At 52.4% G+C, this 13608-nt stretch overlaps 1 protein-coding gene across 1 annotated transcript in view; it reads left to right on the top strand.

Moving 5' to 3' along the window:
- Window positions 1-2544, top strand: part of PODXL (podocalyxin like) — a 10149-nt gene extending 7605 nt beyond the window's left edge. Inside the window, exons 7-9 of the mRNA XM_021707536.1 lie at window positions 718-779; window positions 992-1159; window positions 2202-2544. Of these exons, the coding sequence (XP_021563211.1) occupies window positions 718-779; window positions 992-1159; window positions 2202-2399 (428 nt within the window). The 3' untranslated portion in view covers window positions 2400-2544. The remainder of the gene's footprint in view (window positions 1-717; window positions 780-991; window positions 1160-2201) is intronic.
- Window positions 2545-13608: the final 11064 nt, after the last annotated feature.

Raw genomic sequence — 13608 nt, 5'->3', positions numbered from 1 at the left:
GGTGGGCTGGGTGGCCCCCCTCAGCTCCCACAAACTACCAAGCTGCACCCCCTCCCAGGCCACCCGAGAGACCCACGCAAAGGGGCCTGGGGCACGAGGGGAACCCCGGAAAACCTGGAATTAATCTTTTGGAGGCGGGCCCCTGTAGTCTAGGCTTCCCCCACTAGGTGGGTGTTCTAGGACCCCATCGGCATCCACGTATCAGCTGGCGTTGTGGTGAGAGGCTGTGTTCGGCTTCAGCGAATTTTTTGGAGAGTCTTTGGACGTGTTTGCCCATTTCACGTTGGGTGATTTACGGGCACACCTGCCCACACCACATTGAGTGTTCACCAGTTTTCAACCCAAAACGACATGACCCCCGTGCTCCACCTCGAGTGGCTTGTTTTTGTTCCCTCGGATTCAAAAAGTTCCCCAAGGGAAATGTGTTGCTCATGTGGAAGAGGTGAAACAAAAGACAGCAGAAGCACTAATAGGCATCCAAATGGACAAGGTCGAAAACTTTTGAGCCGTGGAAAGTGTCTCGATAAGTATAGAGCATCCAACGGAGAGGACTTTGAGGGTGACTGAAGTTTAGACACGCGAGAACAAATACGCAGTTTTTTGTGAACAAATTCCGGGGCTTTTGGGTCCCCCTGGTAGAGTGTGTCCCGTGTCCCCCGACTCCCTCAGGGCTGGGCCATACAGGCTGTGTCCCTCCCTCCCTCCCTCCCTCCACAGCAAACCTCCTCCCCACGGACGTGTATGAGCGGCTGAAGGACAAGTGGGATGACCTGCAGGCGGTGAGTGGCTCCTTGGGGCAGGCAGGGAGGGGCCGGGAAGGCTGCTGTCCTGAGCTCCACAGCTCTTCTCTCCACGGAGAAGAAGGAGTAGAGAAGAAAGAGCTAGCGTGGAACAGGGCTCTGCACCCCTGAGCAGGGACTGGCGAGTGAAGGGAGTGTTCAGAGAGGGGGCTGGGCCTGTTTCTGCCAGTCACCTTCTCCTTCCTGGCCAGGAGGGAGTCAGTCACATGCAGCTGGGAAACCAGGGGCCACCAGAGACGACGGAGGACCGCTTCAGCACCCCTCTCATCATCACCATCGTCTGCATGGCGTCTTTCCTGCTCCTCGTGGCGGCCCTCTATGGCTGCTGCCACCAGCGCCTCTCCCAGAGGAAGGACCAGGTGAGTGCTTCCTGCCGAGCCCGGGGAGTGCTCCTGCCCAGCCAGGACAGTGTTCCCTGCCCAGTCAGGGCAGTGCTCTCTGCCAAACCCAAGGAGTGCGCCCACCCAGCCAGGGTGATGCTCCCTGCCAAGCCTGGGGAGTGCTCCCACCCAGCCAGGATGATACTCCCTGCTGAGTCTTGGGAGTGCTCCCTGCCCAGCCAGGAAGTGCTCTCTGCCTAACCAGGTGAGTGCTCCCCTTGTGATTCTGGTGTTGTAAAGTGAGCAGGCCATGGACTTTTCCTCCCAGGCAGCGGCCATGCCGGTGGGCAGCCACCTACCTACACAGACCGTGGGAGAGGCAATATGGAAGGAGGGAAGTGTGCAGCTTTGGGGTCAGGAAGCCCTGGCTCTGTCCCGACATTCGTGTGGCTGTGAGAGTCCTGTCATGTCGTGGGGCTTCAAGTTTCTCTGTGCATACCAGAGGGAGATCCCCCTTGCAAAGTCGTCCCGAGGGGCACTGATGCCAGTGGGCCCAGGGGTGTCCGCCCAACCTCTCACCTACCAGGCACTACCTGCCCTCAGATCTGCTGTAAAGACCTCCCCACTGGCCTCCTCACCCCCAGCCAGAATAGAATCCCTGGATACAGCAGTATTTTTGCTAAAAGCTCCCAGTTGACCCCCATGTGCGTCCAAGGCTGTGTCTGAGAGGGGCACTCCATGGCCAGGTGGCTGCCCCTGCGGCAGGGGTGACTCTGGACATCCCTGCACCTGCCCAGGCTTAGGGCGGTCATCCAGCCCCAGGGAGGGCGTGTTCTTAGGTGATGGTGGGGCGTGGCAGGTGCCTGTGGAGAGGCCCTGGGGGAAGGAATGAAGGAGTGAGGACTTGGGAACGAAGTCTGTGTCTGCTAGGCAGGGAGGGGCTCGTGGGCCTCATGCTTGCCCACGGCAGGCTGGTCTGCAGCCCGGTCTGCAGCCCGCTTGGCCGAGTCGGGCCTCCTGGGTCGAAGGGGTGTGTGCGCGCTGGCAAGTGACCTTTCTCGCGGGGTCTTCCCCACTCCAGCAACGGCTCACAGAGGAGCTGCAGACGGTGGAGAACGGTTACCATGACAACCCCACACTGGAGGTGATGGAGACCTCCTCCGAGATGCAGGAGAAGAAGGCGGTGGGCCTCAACGGCGAGCTGGGGGACAGCTGGATCGTGCCCCTGGACAACCTGACCAAGGACGACCTGGAGGAAGAGGAGGACACTCACCTCTAGTTGGCTGGTGCCTCTGTGTGGCTCCGAGCTCGGCCCCGCCACCCGAAGTGCCATTTGGACAGGGAGGGAGAGACTGGGGGGGGAGTGCACTCAGGGGCCGCTGCCTCCTGGTCCCCCCAGGGCCTTACTTGTTCCTGTTGCAAGCTGAACAAATCACCTTCTGTCTAGACTCCTTGTACAATAACCCACTAGTGCCTGAGCTCAGTGCTGCTGGAGGTGAGGGGAGGGGGAGGCAGATGAAACCATCTAGGGGACCCCTCATCTGCAGGGGCTCCTGAGGCCTAAGAGGGGAGTGACCTGGGCCGGTCAGTGGCAGGGAGAATAGAAGCAAGGGCTTCCTGGGCACTACGCCACACCACCGTGTCCCCTGAGCCCTCTGGGCAGAGCTGCTGGGGCAGGGGGTGAAACTCCAGTGGTGAGCAGATTGCAAGGAGAGCGGGAGGCTTGTGGCTCCATGGGCCCTGACGCCGGGGATGCTCTGGCTCCCTCTCTGGCCCCTTTGTCCTCCTCCCTCGCTTCTCAGTTCTCATGCTCACTCCACTCCAGGACCTCTGGTACTGGCGCCAGCCACCTGTGACCTTGAACCCCTTGTTCTGGATCTGAGCTCCTTGAATTGTTTGGTGAGATTGGGATTTGGTCCACAGGACTCCCCGGTGGGCCAGGCCTGCATGGGGACCCGGTGCAGGGGAAGGGAGGATGAGGGGCCTTCCACCCACCTCGCCTCGGTCTGCGTCCTCATGGCAGCTGGTGGGGCAGCACCGGCCCACCCCCTGGCACTCCCTGCAGAGGCTCTGAGACCCCCTTTGCCCACCCCACCCCACCCCCTCCTGCCAGGCACCAAAGCCTGCAGTAGCTGCTAAAAGCAGCGTGTTCCTGCTTTGCTGTTCACTGCTGGCGCCCGGGGCAACGCCCCTGAGGCCCGGCATGGAGGAGCAGCTGCAGGAGGGGCCCGCGGTCCACGGCAGCAGCAGAAGGGACAGGTTCTGTGCTCTGTTTCATAGGAAACTCAGGGACTTTGCAGGTCGCCAAGAGTTCTGCTCTGTCTGTTCTGTTAGTCCAGTCCTCCACTGCCAAAGGCCAAAGCTCAGACTGCTGCACTCTCAGTGAGCTCAGCTCCCTGGTTCTGATTCTCCTGTACCACTGGGACGGCCAGAGCGTGCAATCAGGGTGCATGGAGGGTGGCCCGGGGGAATGCTTCCAGTGCCTCCTGCTGTCCTGCCTGGAGCTGGCCTGGCTGCTTCCTCTGTAGTCCTGGTATCTCGGTGGGGCTGCTGCACCTCTCTCCTGCAGGTTCTGGTGGCATCTCAGGGAAACACAAAGCCATGTCGGGTCCATTCTAGGCTGTTAGAGGTTCAGCAAGGTAGTGCCTCATGGAAGGCTACTGAGGGCTGGTGTAGGGTTAATCCGGCCGTCTGAGGCAGGGGATCCTGCGTGGAACTCTGAACTTTGGCCATGATCTGTTGTTGCTGGGACCCACGAGGAAGATGGGCAGACTTGCCCAGGGGAGTGGAAATTGTCATTTCAGAGCAAAGAGCCCCAACTCGGGTCCTGGGGGCAGACCCAGGCTATAGGAGTGCTGATGAACTGGGCTGTCTGCTCTGGGACAGCTGACTTCTAGAAGGTGCAGGGAGTAGCTTCTAGAAGGTGCAAGGCCTGCATCTTTCCCCACCTGCCGGATTCTTTCTGGCCTGTAGCATTTGCCCTTCTGGAGGAAACTGAAGGCCAAGGGTCCAACCAGGGTCCAGCGAGTTCCCCGGAGCCAGGGACATGCCAGGCTAACAAAGGCCAAAAGCCCCTGCCCTGGTGCTGTGGGGATATGGAGGCTGGGCAGGGTGGAGCACAGTGCCCGCTTTGGGGGAAGTGCAGGAAGTCTGGTTGGTGGGAAAGGTCTGTTTGCTTCCATCCTGCCCAGCTTCTGTCCTGCCCAGCCCAGGGTTTCCGTCCCAGCCTCTGCAGGAGAGGCCAGACAGATGCTGCTGCGGGCTCTGGATCACATCTCCTCAGCAGGTTGTAACTGAGCAAAAGTGGCCCCTGATGCCTCTTGGAGGGGTGGCTGTGGCTCTGCCTAGGGAGGACCCTGGGGGCTCGGGGCCGGTCCACGTCTGTTACTCTAGCCTTCTAGGGCAGCTTCAGAACCCGGTGCCTGGCCTTGCTCTTGCCATTAGGACACACTTGTGTCAACAGGCCACATGGCCATGCCCCCGACCAAGCCAACTTCTCCCCGTCTGCCCTGGGTTCTGAACGCTGTGTGTGGCCATTGGATTCGGGGCTGAGAAGAGTTAAAACAGAAGAGCCAGGAGCTCAGCATGACTCCAAACAGGCTGTACCAAAGAGACACAATGGGCTCTGTTTTGGTGGCAAACAGTGGCTTTCCCAGGCTGCACCCAAGGCCAGAAACCATGACTGATGACTGAACGAAGCCCAGTAGGGAGAGAGCAGCAGAGAGAACACATGGGCTCAGTCCAGTCTAGACACCAGATTTCCCCCCTCTCGATAAGGAAAGCTATCAGAAAGGCAACTTAAACCACTTCTTGAGCTTTATCCTGTTTGACAATATACTGGAGAAACTTTGAAGAGCAAACTCAAACTGATAGATGTACACTTTTTTCAATATGTAAATACAGTGGTCACACATTAATCTGCCCTGCACTGTTCTAAGCAAATATACCTTAAAAAAAAAATTGTGGTAGCTGAGAGAGGTAAGTTTTTCTCTGAACAGGAATGTAAATGCCTGTTATTAGAAATGACAGTTTTTTTAAAACAAAAAATGAAATATAAGACACATATTTGTCTTGCAGATAGAGTGTTTTTATTTTAAAATATGAGCCCCGCCCCGTCCCCAGCAAAGTCCCAGCTCCATTACCATAAAGGTTGGAACCCCTGTGCCCCAATGGGAAGGTGACATGATGAGAAAGAACTTGAGAGCTATAGTTCCATCCTTTCCTGTTGAAAGTGAGCCTGAGGCCCAGGGAGCGAAAGGGGATTTCGCCAGAATCACATGGTTCAGGACAGATTAAGGCCCGAGTCTGCAGACATCCAGTGCCGTGTACCCCAGGAATTAAGGACTGCTACTCACAGACACTAGGGTGACATTAAGGATGGAGTTCCCTTCCCAACTCTGATCCTAGCAAGGCTGCAGAAGTGGGGACCAGTCTGCTATGCTTCTTCTGTATCATTAGACCAAGGATGTCAGTGAACTGTCCTTTTTGCCAAGCAATGGTCTTGAGTGAGCTTTTACATACGGAAGCTTCTACTGCCAGGGTTGAGGGTCCAGGAAACACCATGGGGGGGGGGCGAGGCGGGGCAGACGGAGCACGAGGGAAACAGCAGCACGGCTGTCGCTGTTACTGGTCAGCCATCTCTGTCACTGGTCTATTCTCAGGTCTGCTGCAGGCCCGGCCCCGAATGAGAGCAGCAACTGGGATTCCATGAGGGTCTTTCTGTCTTAGGCAAATGTTTGCCCAGGACACAGGGGGAGCACATGTCTCAGAGGACAGGGGTCTGAAGAACACTGGAATTCACTAAGAAACTTGTTTGTAAAGACTAGAATTAATTATTGCATTTTCTTACAAAAATATATTTTGGAAAATTGTATGCTGTCCATTAAAGTGTTTTTGTGTACACAGGTCCAAGCCCTCGTGTTTTGCCCTGGTGGACTTGAACCCTCCCCTTGTGTACGAGGCCCACTAGGGAATCACTTGGGGACCCCAGCCCTCCCTCGACACCAGGCATAGCAGCCTCTCAGTTACACCAGCTGAACCTGCAGACACAGCAAACAGGGAGGAGGAAAACGGGGCCTGGAGGAGATAACTGGCCTCCGCGTCCTCAGGCTTCCCAGTGAGGGCAGCCAAAAGGACCTCACGTCCCCCAGACACACTGGTGAGGGGCTTCCTTCTCCCTTCACTCCTGCCTCAGACACGACTGGGAATCACCCCCCAAGCCCCACGGGGCTGCTGCCCAGAGCTGAGATGCACACTCAGGCAGAGACAAAACAAATAGGAAACACGGAGCTCTGTTCTGGCCCATTTCCGTCCCTACAGGTGTGACGGGGGGAGGCCAGGGACAGCATCTCCAGGTGAACGGTTCCTCTTCCTCCTGGCATATATCAAGCCCTTCCTGGATGGGAAACTGTGGAGGAGATTCACTGTCTGGCACCTGACAGTTAATGAGCCTTCTAGCCTGTCACCACGCTCAACTGGGAATCAGGTGCAGAGAGGGAGAAACCCCTTGTGATTATACTCAGTACGTGGCTGCCCGGCCTTTACCTGGGCCTGGCCCCTCCAGCCCATGCTCAGGCCCAAGTGTCAACAGCAGGACACACCTTCAGGATGCAGCCACTGGGATAAGATGCTCTTCTTTCACAGGGAGTTCTGAAGGCATCTACATTCTGGAGAGAGGGCCAGAGCTGAACCATGGGTCTTTCAAGGTTAGCCTCAAGACACAGGACGGAGTGCAGGTCCACGGGGCCCACACAGGCCCAGCTGCATTTCTTCCCTCTTCCCGGCAGGTTGCTGTCCCTGCTCCCTGTCCTGCCCCCCGAGGTTTGTTGGACCTCTGTCACAACTCCCAATCCCAGAAGCTATCCCCCCAAAGCATGCATTTTTGTACCCTAAGACAGTGAATCAAGACTAGGACTGGCTACTATAATTAACACTAGCGAGACAGCTAGCGCTGTTCAGAGACCTTGGCATTTTATAGATTAGATGGCTCAGCCTGTAATCCCGTGCTTTGGGAGGCTGAGGTGACTGGATTGCCTGAGCCCGCGGGTTCGAGACCCACCTGGGCACCTTGGCGAGACCTCATCTCTACAATAAATCAAAAAATTAGCTGGGCGTGGTAGTGCGCACCTGTAGTTCCAGCTACTCCGAAGGCTGAGGCGGAAGGATCACCAGAGCCCAGCAGGTCGAGGCTGCAGTGGCTGGGAGCAGCCTGGACGACAGAGTGAGACTCCAACTCAAAAAAAAAGAAAAACCAATAGGATCCTGGCAAACAGGACCTGCTACCAACACGAGGCAGGAGTTGAGGCAGTCATACGGAAGTAAAAGCCAGGGTTCCTGGTTCCTGGGCCACCCAGCCCGTGGTCCGAGCTCAGGGGAGGTGGCAGGCACAGTGTGTGCCACATCTTTGTCAAGTGTCCTCAACTCTCCTGGGGGCTCCCGGCCACTGACACTTGCTGGTGCAGACTTCCTGTCCTTTGTCCCTTCATGCCTCTGGGAAGGGCATAGCTGACCACCTCTGCTTTCCCTGGGTGAGAGCCCAGAGGTGGAGGGTGCCCCGTGGACAGCAGTGAAGCCGTGAAGGGAGGGGGAAGCATCATTTCTGACACCCACCCCAAGCCCCAGAACACCCCCACCTGTCTTTGTCTCCTCTTCCTATTCTCCTGAGACACGTGAACACAGTGAGCACATGGTGAGGCGAGGTGAGATGGCAAAGGAAAGAAGAAACATCACCATATGTGTTCCTGTGTGGGCTTCCTGGTCATACCTCAACAGTCTGAATGGTGAGGGGAGAAGAATGCTGCGGGTGTCATGTATGAGATGTTACAGAGCAGGTCGCATGCAGCCACACCCGTTAGACACTGGTGATCTTCAGCCTCTAGTCCGGAGGCTAGCTTCCACTAGGACCTGCAAGTGCCGGTGCCCCACCTGTGATCAGCACCAAGCCTTCTCTGCCAGAAGTGACAAATAAGTCCGAGGGCAGGTCTCACATTTTGATCCTTTTGAGTTAATTCTCTGGAGGGTTAACCGATGAAAGGTCAGTTCCTTACCTTCTTTTTCAAAAATTTAATTATTTTTTTGAGTTGGGATCTCACTCTGCTCAGGCTGGAGTGCCTGGCACGATCATGGTTCACCACAGCCTCCACCTCCCTGGGGTCAGGTGATCCCCTCCACCTCAGCCTCCCCAGCAGCTGGGACTAAAGGAACTCACCACCATGCCCGGCTAATTTTTTGATTTTTTTTGTAGAGACGAGGTCACATTCTGTTGCCCAGGCTGGTCTCCAACTCCTGGGCTCAAGCAGTCCTTCCATTCTGGCCTCCCAAAGTGCTAGGTTGACAGGCAGGAGGTCCTGTGGCCGGCCACATTCCCTACCTTCTCACTGCACCTGAGGCTTTCCTGATTCGAGAACACAAACATTACTTAGGAGCCACACTCACAGCACACCCTAGAAATGAAAACGCAGGGAGGTATGGATTATTTGCTTTGTAAGCAGAGACATTCCTGTTTTGAATAAAATCAGCTGACACTCACTCCAGAATGTGGAATCACCAACCAAGAAAACACAGACCAGACCAGGAGCGGGCGGGGCCCACCTCTCTGACTCTACCCTGGTGGCCAGTGTCACTGTCTGGGAGGTCTCCTGGCTTACCTTCCAGGGTCTTTCCCGTAGCTGCCCTTGGCCACACTCTGGTTTCTCCTTTCTCTACGCTCATCCTGTCTTAGTTCAGCCTTTCTTCCTAGTTCCAGCCTGTACAGGTACCTGGCCCTAGAGATAACCTGGGAAACATGAGTCCCAGTTTATAGAGTAGTGTAAGTCAGGCTGGTCATTCACAGTAGATGGAAAACACGCTTTCATCAAATAACTTAACAGTGTCCTTTAAAACTGGAAACTTTCCCCAGAGTTTGCCAGCCGGCTCAGTGCTTCTGCAGGTGAGCCCTGTGTTGAGGAAAATGCCCAAGGGCCCTTCCAGGGTATCACCTTCCACCTCTGGATGCCCCAGTGAAGCCCACCTTTCTGAGGAAGAACAGAACAACTGCAAAGTATGCAAACACCCTTGAATACATTTGCAGTTCCAGCAAACACAAGAGACATTTTGGAGTGTCCATATGTAACTTTTTATTAAGAAAATGAGCAAAATACATTCTTTCTCCATATGTACATTACCTACAACATAATTCTGCAATTGCAGTTGTTCAGCAGATCACTCATTTACTCACAAAGTAGTGTTAACATCTTTACCAAACCTGGAATCAAAAAATTATATGGAAAGAAAAAACTCCAAGTAAGTCCATATAGATGGGACAGAAAAAAGATAAAACAGAGGATCAGAAGCGGGTGGGAAGGCCGTGGAACACAGCAGAGTCGGATCAAGCGTAAGACAATCCACGGAGTTGGGAGAGATCGGGCGCCAAAAATTGTTTCCATCTAGAAGCCCAGCCCTGCCAGCGTTCCCTCCTGACTTAGCAATCTAAGACTCAGGTGTTTGGAGTATAGCCTCCCCCCCTCCCCCGCCAGTGCCACTGCCACAAGGCAAAGGGGGCAGAGCAGGGCTGTAGACTCCACACATCAAAGAGTCTCACCTGAAACACAACCCAGATGCAAGCCTGCAGAACATGTTTGCTGATGGGCAGGGAAACATCATTTTTTCAGACACCTGTCTAAGCACGGCAGGGAGTTCTTGTTTCTCGAACTTCTAACTTTAGGTCACTTTGTCTATCTTGCTTTTGTTTTTGGCCTTAAAAGCACCTCATCTGTTCTGAGAATAAGTTTGAACTACGGACGTATAAAAAAGTCCAGCATCAGCAGAAGGCTACTCAGGGTACACACATGTCCCACGTGCCTGCTGTGGTGCACAAGGGCTGCCACATTCCCGAGTCTCAGGGATGGCATTTCCAGTGACCTCAACAAGGCGGCTCCCTGCAGCTTCCGGGCAGCACATCACATCCACAGCTCAGGTATGGACACATCAACAGAATTACCTTCAGACTGCCCAGAAATGGGCAATACTTAGGGAATACAAGTCAGGGTGGGTACACATGCTTGCAGCCTGACCCTTCCTCTATGTGGTAAAAGACAGTGAAAAAACAAAAATATTTTTAAAATACTTTCTGGCCTTTACCATGTCTGGCAACAGAAGAGGTCAAGAAAATAAAATGAAGAGGTCTCATCAATTCATTAACAGTGGCTTTCCTTTTTTGTATCTAGTGACTTGCTTCTTTTCTATGATAAACATTTTTATAATTGCAGAATTCAACAAATGTTATTCTAAGTCCCATAAAAGATAGCTATGGTTCCCCAACTTTCAGATGAGTGGATTGCTGTGATACATCCTTTCAGTCCAGACGTCCTCGTCCTCACAAAGGCAGGAACATCAGTAAGCAGGCTGGGCGGGGACTCTCCCAGCTATGGATAGGGCTGTGGCTTTCTGCTCCACCTAATTTCCAGTTCAATTTTGGTTTTGGGACTCTGTCTCTATCAGAGGGGATCTTAATTTCAGACCACTGAGTACTTCTAATTAATGAAAGTAAAAGAGCTGACTTTTAAAACATTCTAACATCTCTCGCAAGCTGCTCATAAATACATCATTTTGGAAAGATGGAATACTGTCTGTTCCCAGGACCAAGACAAGAAAAAGAGGTCCTCATCTTACCTTTCTTGTACTCTTTTTTTTTTAAGGCTAAAGACTCAACTGTACATAGCTTTTGAGCAGTAGTCAGAGAAGGAATCTCTTAAAAAAAAGGAAAAAAAAAATCTATAAACAAATCTGCTCATAGGAAAATCATACATTATTTTGCAACTTCTAAATTAAGCTGAGGACTATAAATGATAATTAATACCATATTATCTAATTTAATTCACCTCAGAAGACAAGTCACAAAAGCAAGGTGGCTTAAAGATGAACACAGTCACAGCACCTCTTCCCTGGAACAGGTGTGATGCTTAGGAAACGAAATCCACTTGTATTTTTCTCAACGGATGGTTTATATGTAAGGAAGAAAACTGTGCACAACTGATAGTCACCAAAATAATTTTTCTGGGAAAGAAAAAGCTCAAGGAGATAAAGTACAAGATATATTTTTTATTTTTTATTTTTATTTTTTATTGTAGAGATGAGGTCTCGCTGCCCAGGCAGGTCTCGAACCCGCGGGCTCAGGCAATCCACTCACCTCAGCCTCCCAAAGGCGTGGGATTACAGGCTGAGCCACCGAGCCCGGCTTGTATAAGATATTTTTTTAAAAATAGCATATCTTCCCTTACAGAAGACTACTCACATCTACCTGTCTGGACTTAGGGTAACCTTAGGATGATATCCTATTACCAAATTTGGGGTTGGCCTGGCAATTACGTTCACATATTTTATAACTTTGTATTCAGTGCATTTACAAGTCTAGCTAATGTGCACATGTAAAATTAAGCCAAAGCCAGGTACGGTGGTTCAGCCTGTAATCCCAGCACTTGGGGAAGCCAAGGCAAGAGGATTGCCTGAGACCAGGGGTTTGAGACCAGCCTGGGCAACTTGGTGAGACCTAGTCTCTACACTAAGTCACAAAAAAACTAGCTGGGCGTGTTGGCATGCGCCTGTAGTTCCAGCTACTTGGAAGGCTGAGGCAGAAGGATCTACTTAAGCCCAGCAGGTTGAGGCTGCGGTGGTCATGAGCATGCCACTGCACTCCAGCCCAGGTGACAAAGAGTGAGACACCAACTCACAAAAAAAAAAAAAAAGGCAAGCCTTTACAAAGGTATCTAGGGCTTCCAAAGTAGGAAATTTAAAAAGGTAAAGTCCCACATCTTTCCTCACTTTCCCCCTTTCCTCTCAAGAAGGCACATAAAGCCACCAGAAGGCAACATGTAAGGCAGTCACCAGCAAGCCCCTGATGGCACAGTCCAGATGGCGTGAGACCCTCTCCTCTGTTGAGACTGTATTTAAAAGGCTCAGTCAGCCACAGCGGTGGCGGGGCTCATTCTACGCTCTCTAATCCAATCAATCACTTGGCAGATGTGGAGGGAATAAGCCAAAATTATTAAATACTTGTAATGCCAAGCCTCGAACGTGTTATTTCTTGGCAGAGCATAATAAAACAGAGGCCTCTAGGATCACATATAATTGATTTCAGGGCATGGAGGGTAATGTCGGCTAGATTGTGTATGTTATAAAGGAAATGACTGACCATTTTCTTCCTATTTCAAAGGACAGAAAATGAACACCAGTCAAATGACACCAGCTAGACTGTAATCAAGGATTTCTTGAGATTTGTTACAAAGTTCAAAACTGGCTACGTGAACGACTCCTTAATCATGAGTGCGGGCCTGTGCAGTATCTTCCCCTTCTGCCAGTGGACTTGGCACCCACGAAGTACTGAGTGAAACTGAACACCAGTCCCCTTGGGCTGGTCTTTGTGGCAGGCAGCTCAGACATCTAAACCCACTGCACAGTGCAGAGCCACGCTATGCTGCAGCAAGGGCTTACCTCAGTGAACAAGCACGTCCCTCGGGAGCCCGACCTGTGTTTCCCCTGTGGATCCTTGGCAAGGAGCAGGCTGTGGGAAGAAGCTGCTTGCCTGGCTTGGGGCTTGGGGCCTGGAGCCCGTGACACTGGGTTCTGTTTTATTTTTTTTTTTGGAGATGGAGTCTCACTCTGTTGCCCAGGCTAGAGTGTAGTGGCATGCTCACAACCACCCCAGCATCAACCTGGTCAAGGTCTCTCTCTTTAGCGATTCACCTGACGGAGAAGACAGGCAGTGACCTTTCCCACGAGGGCATTTCTCTCGGCAGCACCAGAAAACCTGCCTCCCCATACCCTCTAGCAACTCTTTACGGAAGGGACACAGAAGCCACTGACAGATGGATCCATCTGGCTACGATGGGAATAAGATTGAGCCATCTGGAATTGGAACTAAATTCACATTCCTGAGGGGAAGGGATATTTATACGGCTGTATTATTATTATTATTACTATTTGAGTCAGAGTCTCACTCTGTCGCCCAGGTTAGAGTGCAGTGGCATGCTCATGGCCTCCACAGTCTCAATCTGCTGGGCTCAGGCAATCCTTCCGTCCCAGCCTTCCAAGTAGCTGGGACCACAGGCACATGTCACCATGCCCAGCTAATTTTTTGATTTATTGTAGAGATGAGGTCTCGCCATGTTGCTCAGGCTGGTCTGGAACCCCTGAGCTCAGGCAATCCTTTCGCCTCCACCTCACAAAGTGCTGGGATTATAGGCGTGCGCCACCATGACCAGCCAAGGCTGCATTAATTTAAGAAAAAACAAAACAGCAATTATTTCATGCCAATTGATACTATTCCTAATAAACAACTATATGAGACATATAAAGTCAATTCTTAACACAAATGCCAACTTCAGAAAATCAACACTATTCACAGGAGGGAGAAACAGAACCCCCTCCCCCAAAAAATACAATAAAAAGAAAATATGTAAGTGGAAATGTGCTATGCTGAATCCCAGGTGCTCTCTCTTTTTTGGGGGGGGGGG

Source organism: Carlito syrichta, unplaced genomic scaffold (assembly GCF_000164805.1).
Source record: "Carlito syrichta isolate Samal-C Ts95f unplaced genomic scaffold, Tarsius_syrichta-2.0.1 Scaffold120455, whole genome shotgun sequence".
Lineage (NCBI taxonomy): Eukaryota > Metazoa > Chordata > Mammalia > Primates > Tarsiidae > Carlito > Carlito syrichta.
This window is presented reverse-complemented; position numbering and strand designations above follow the sequence as displayed.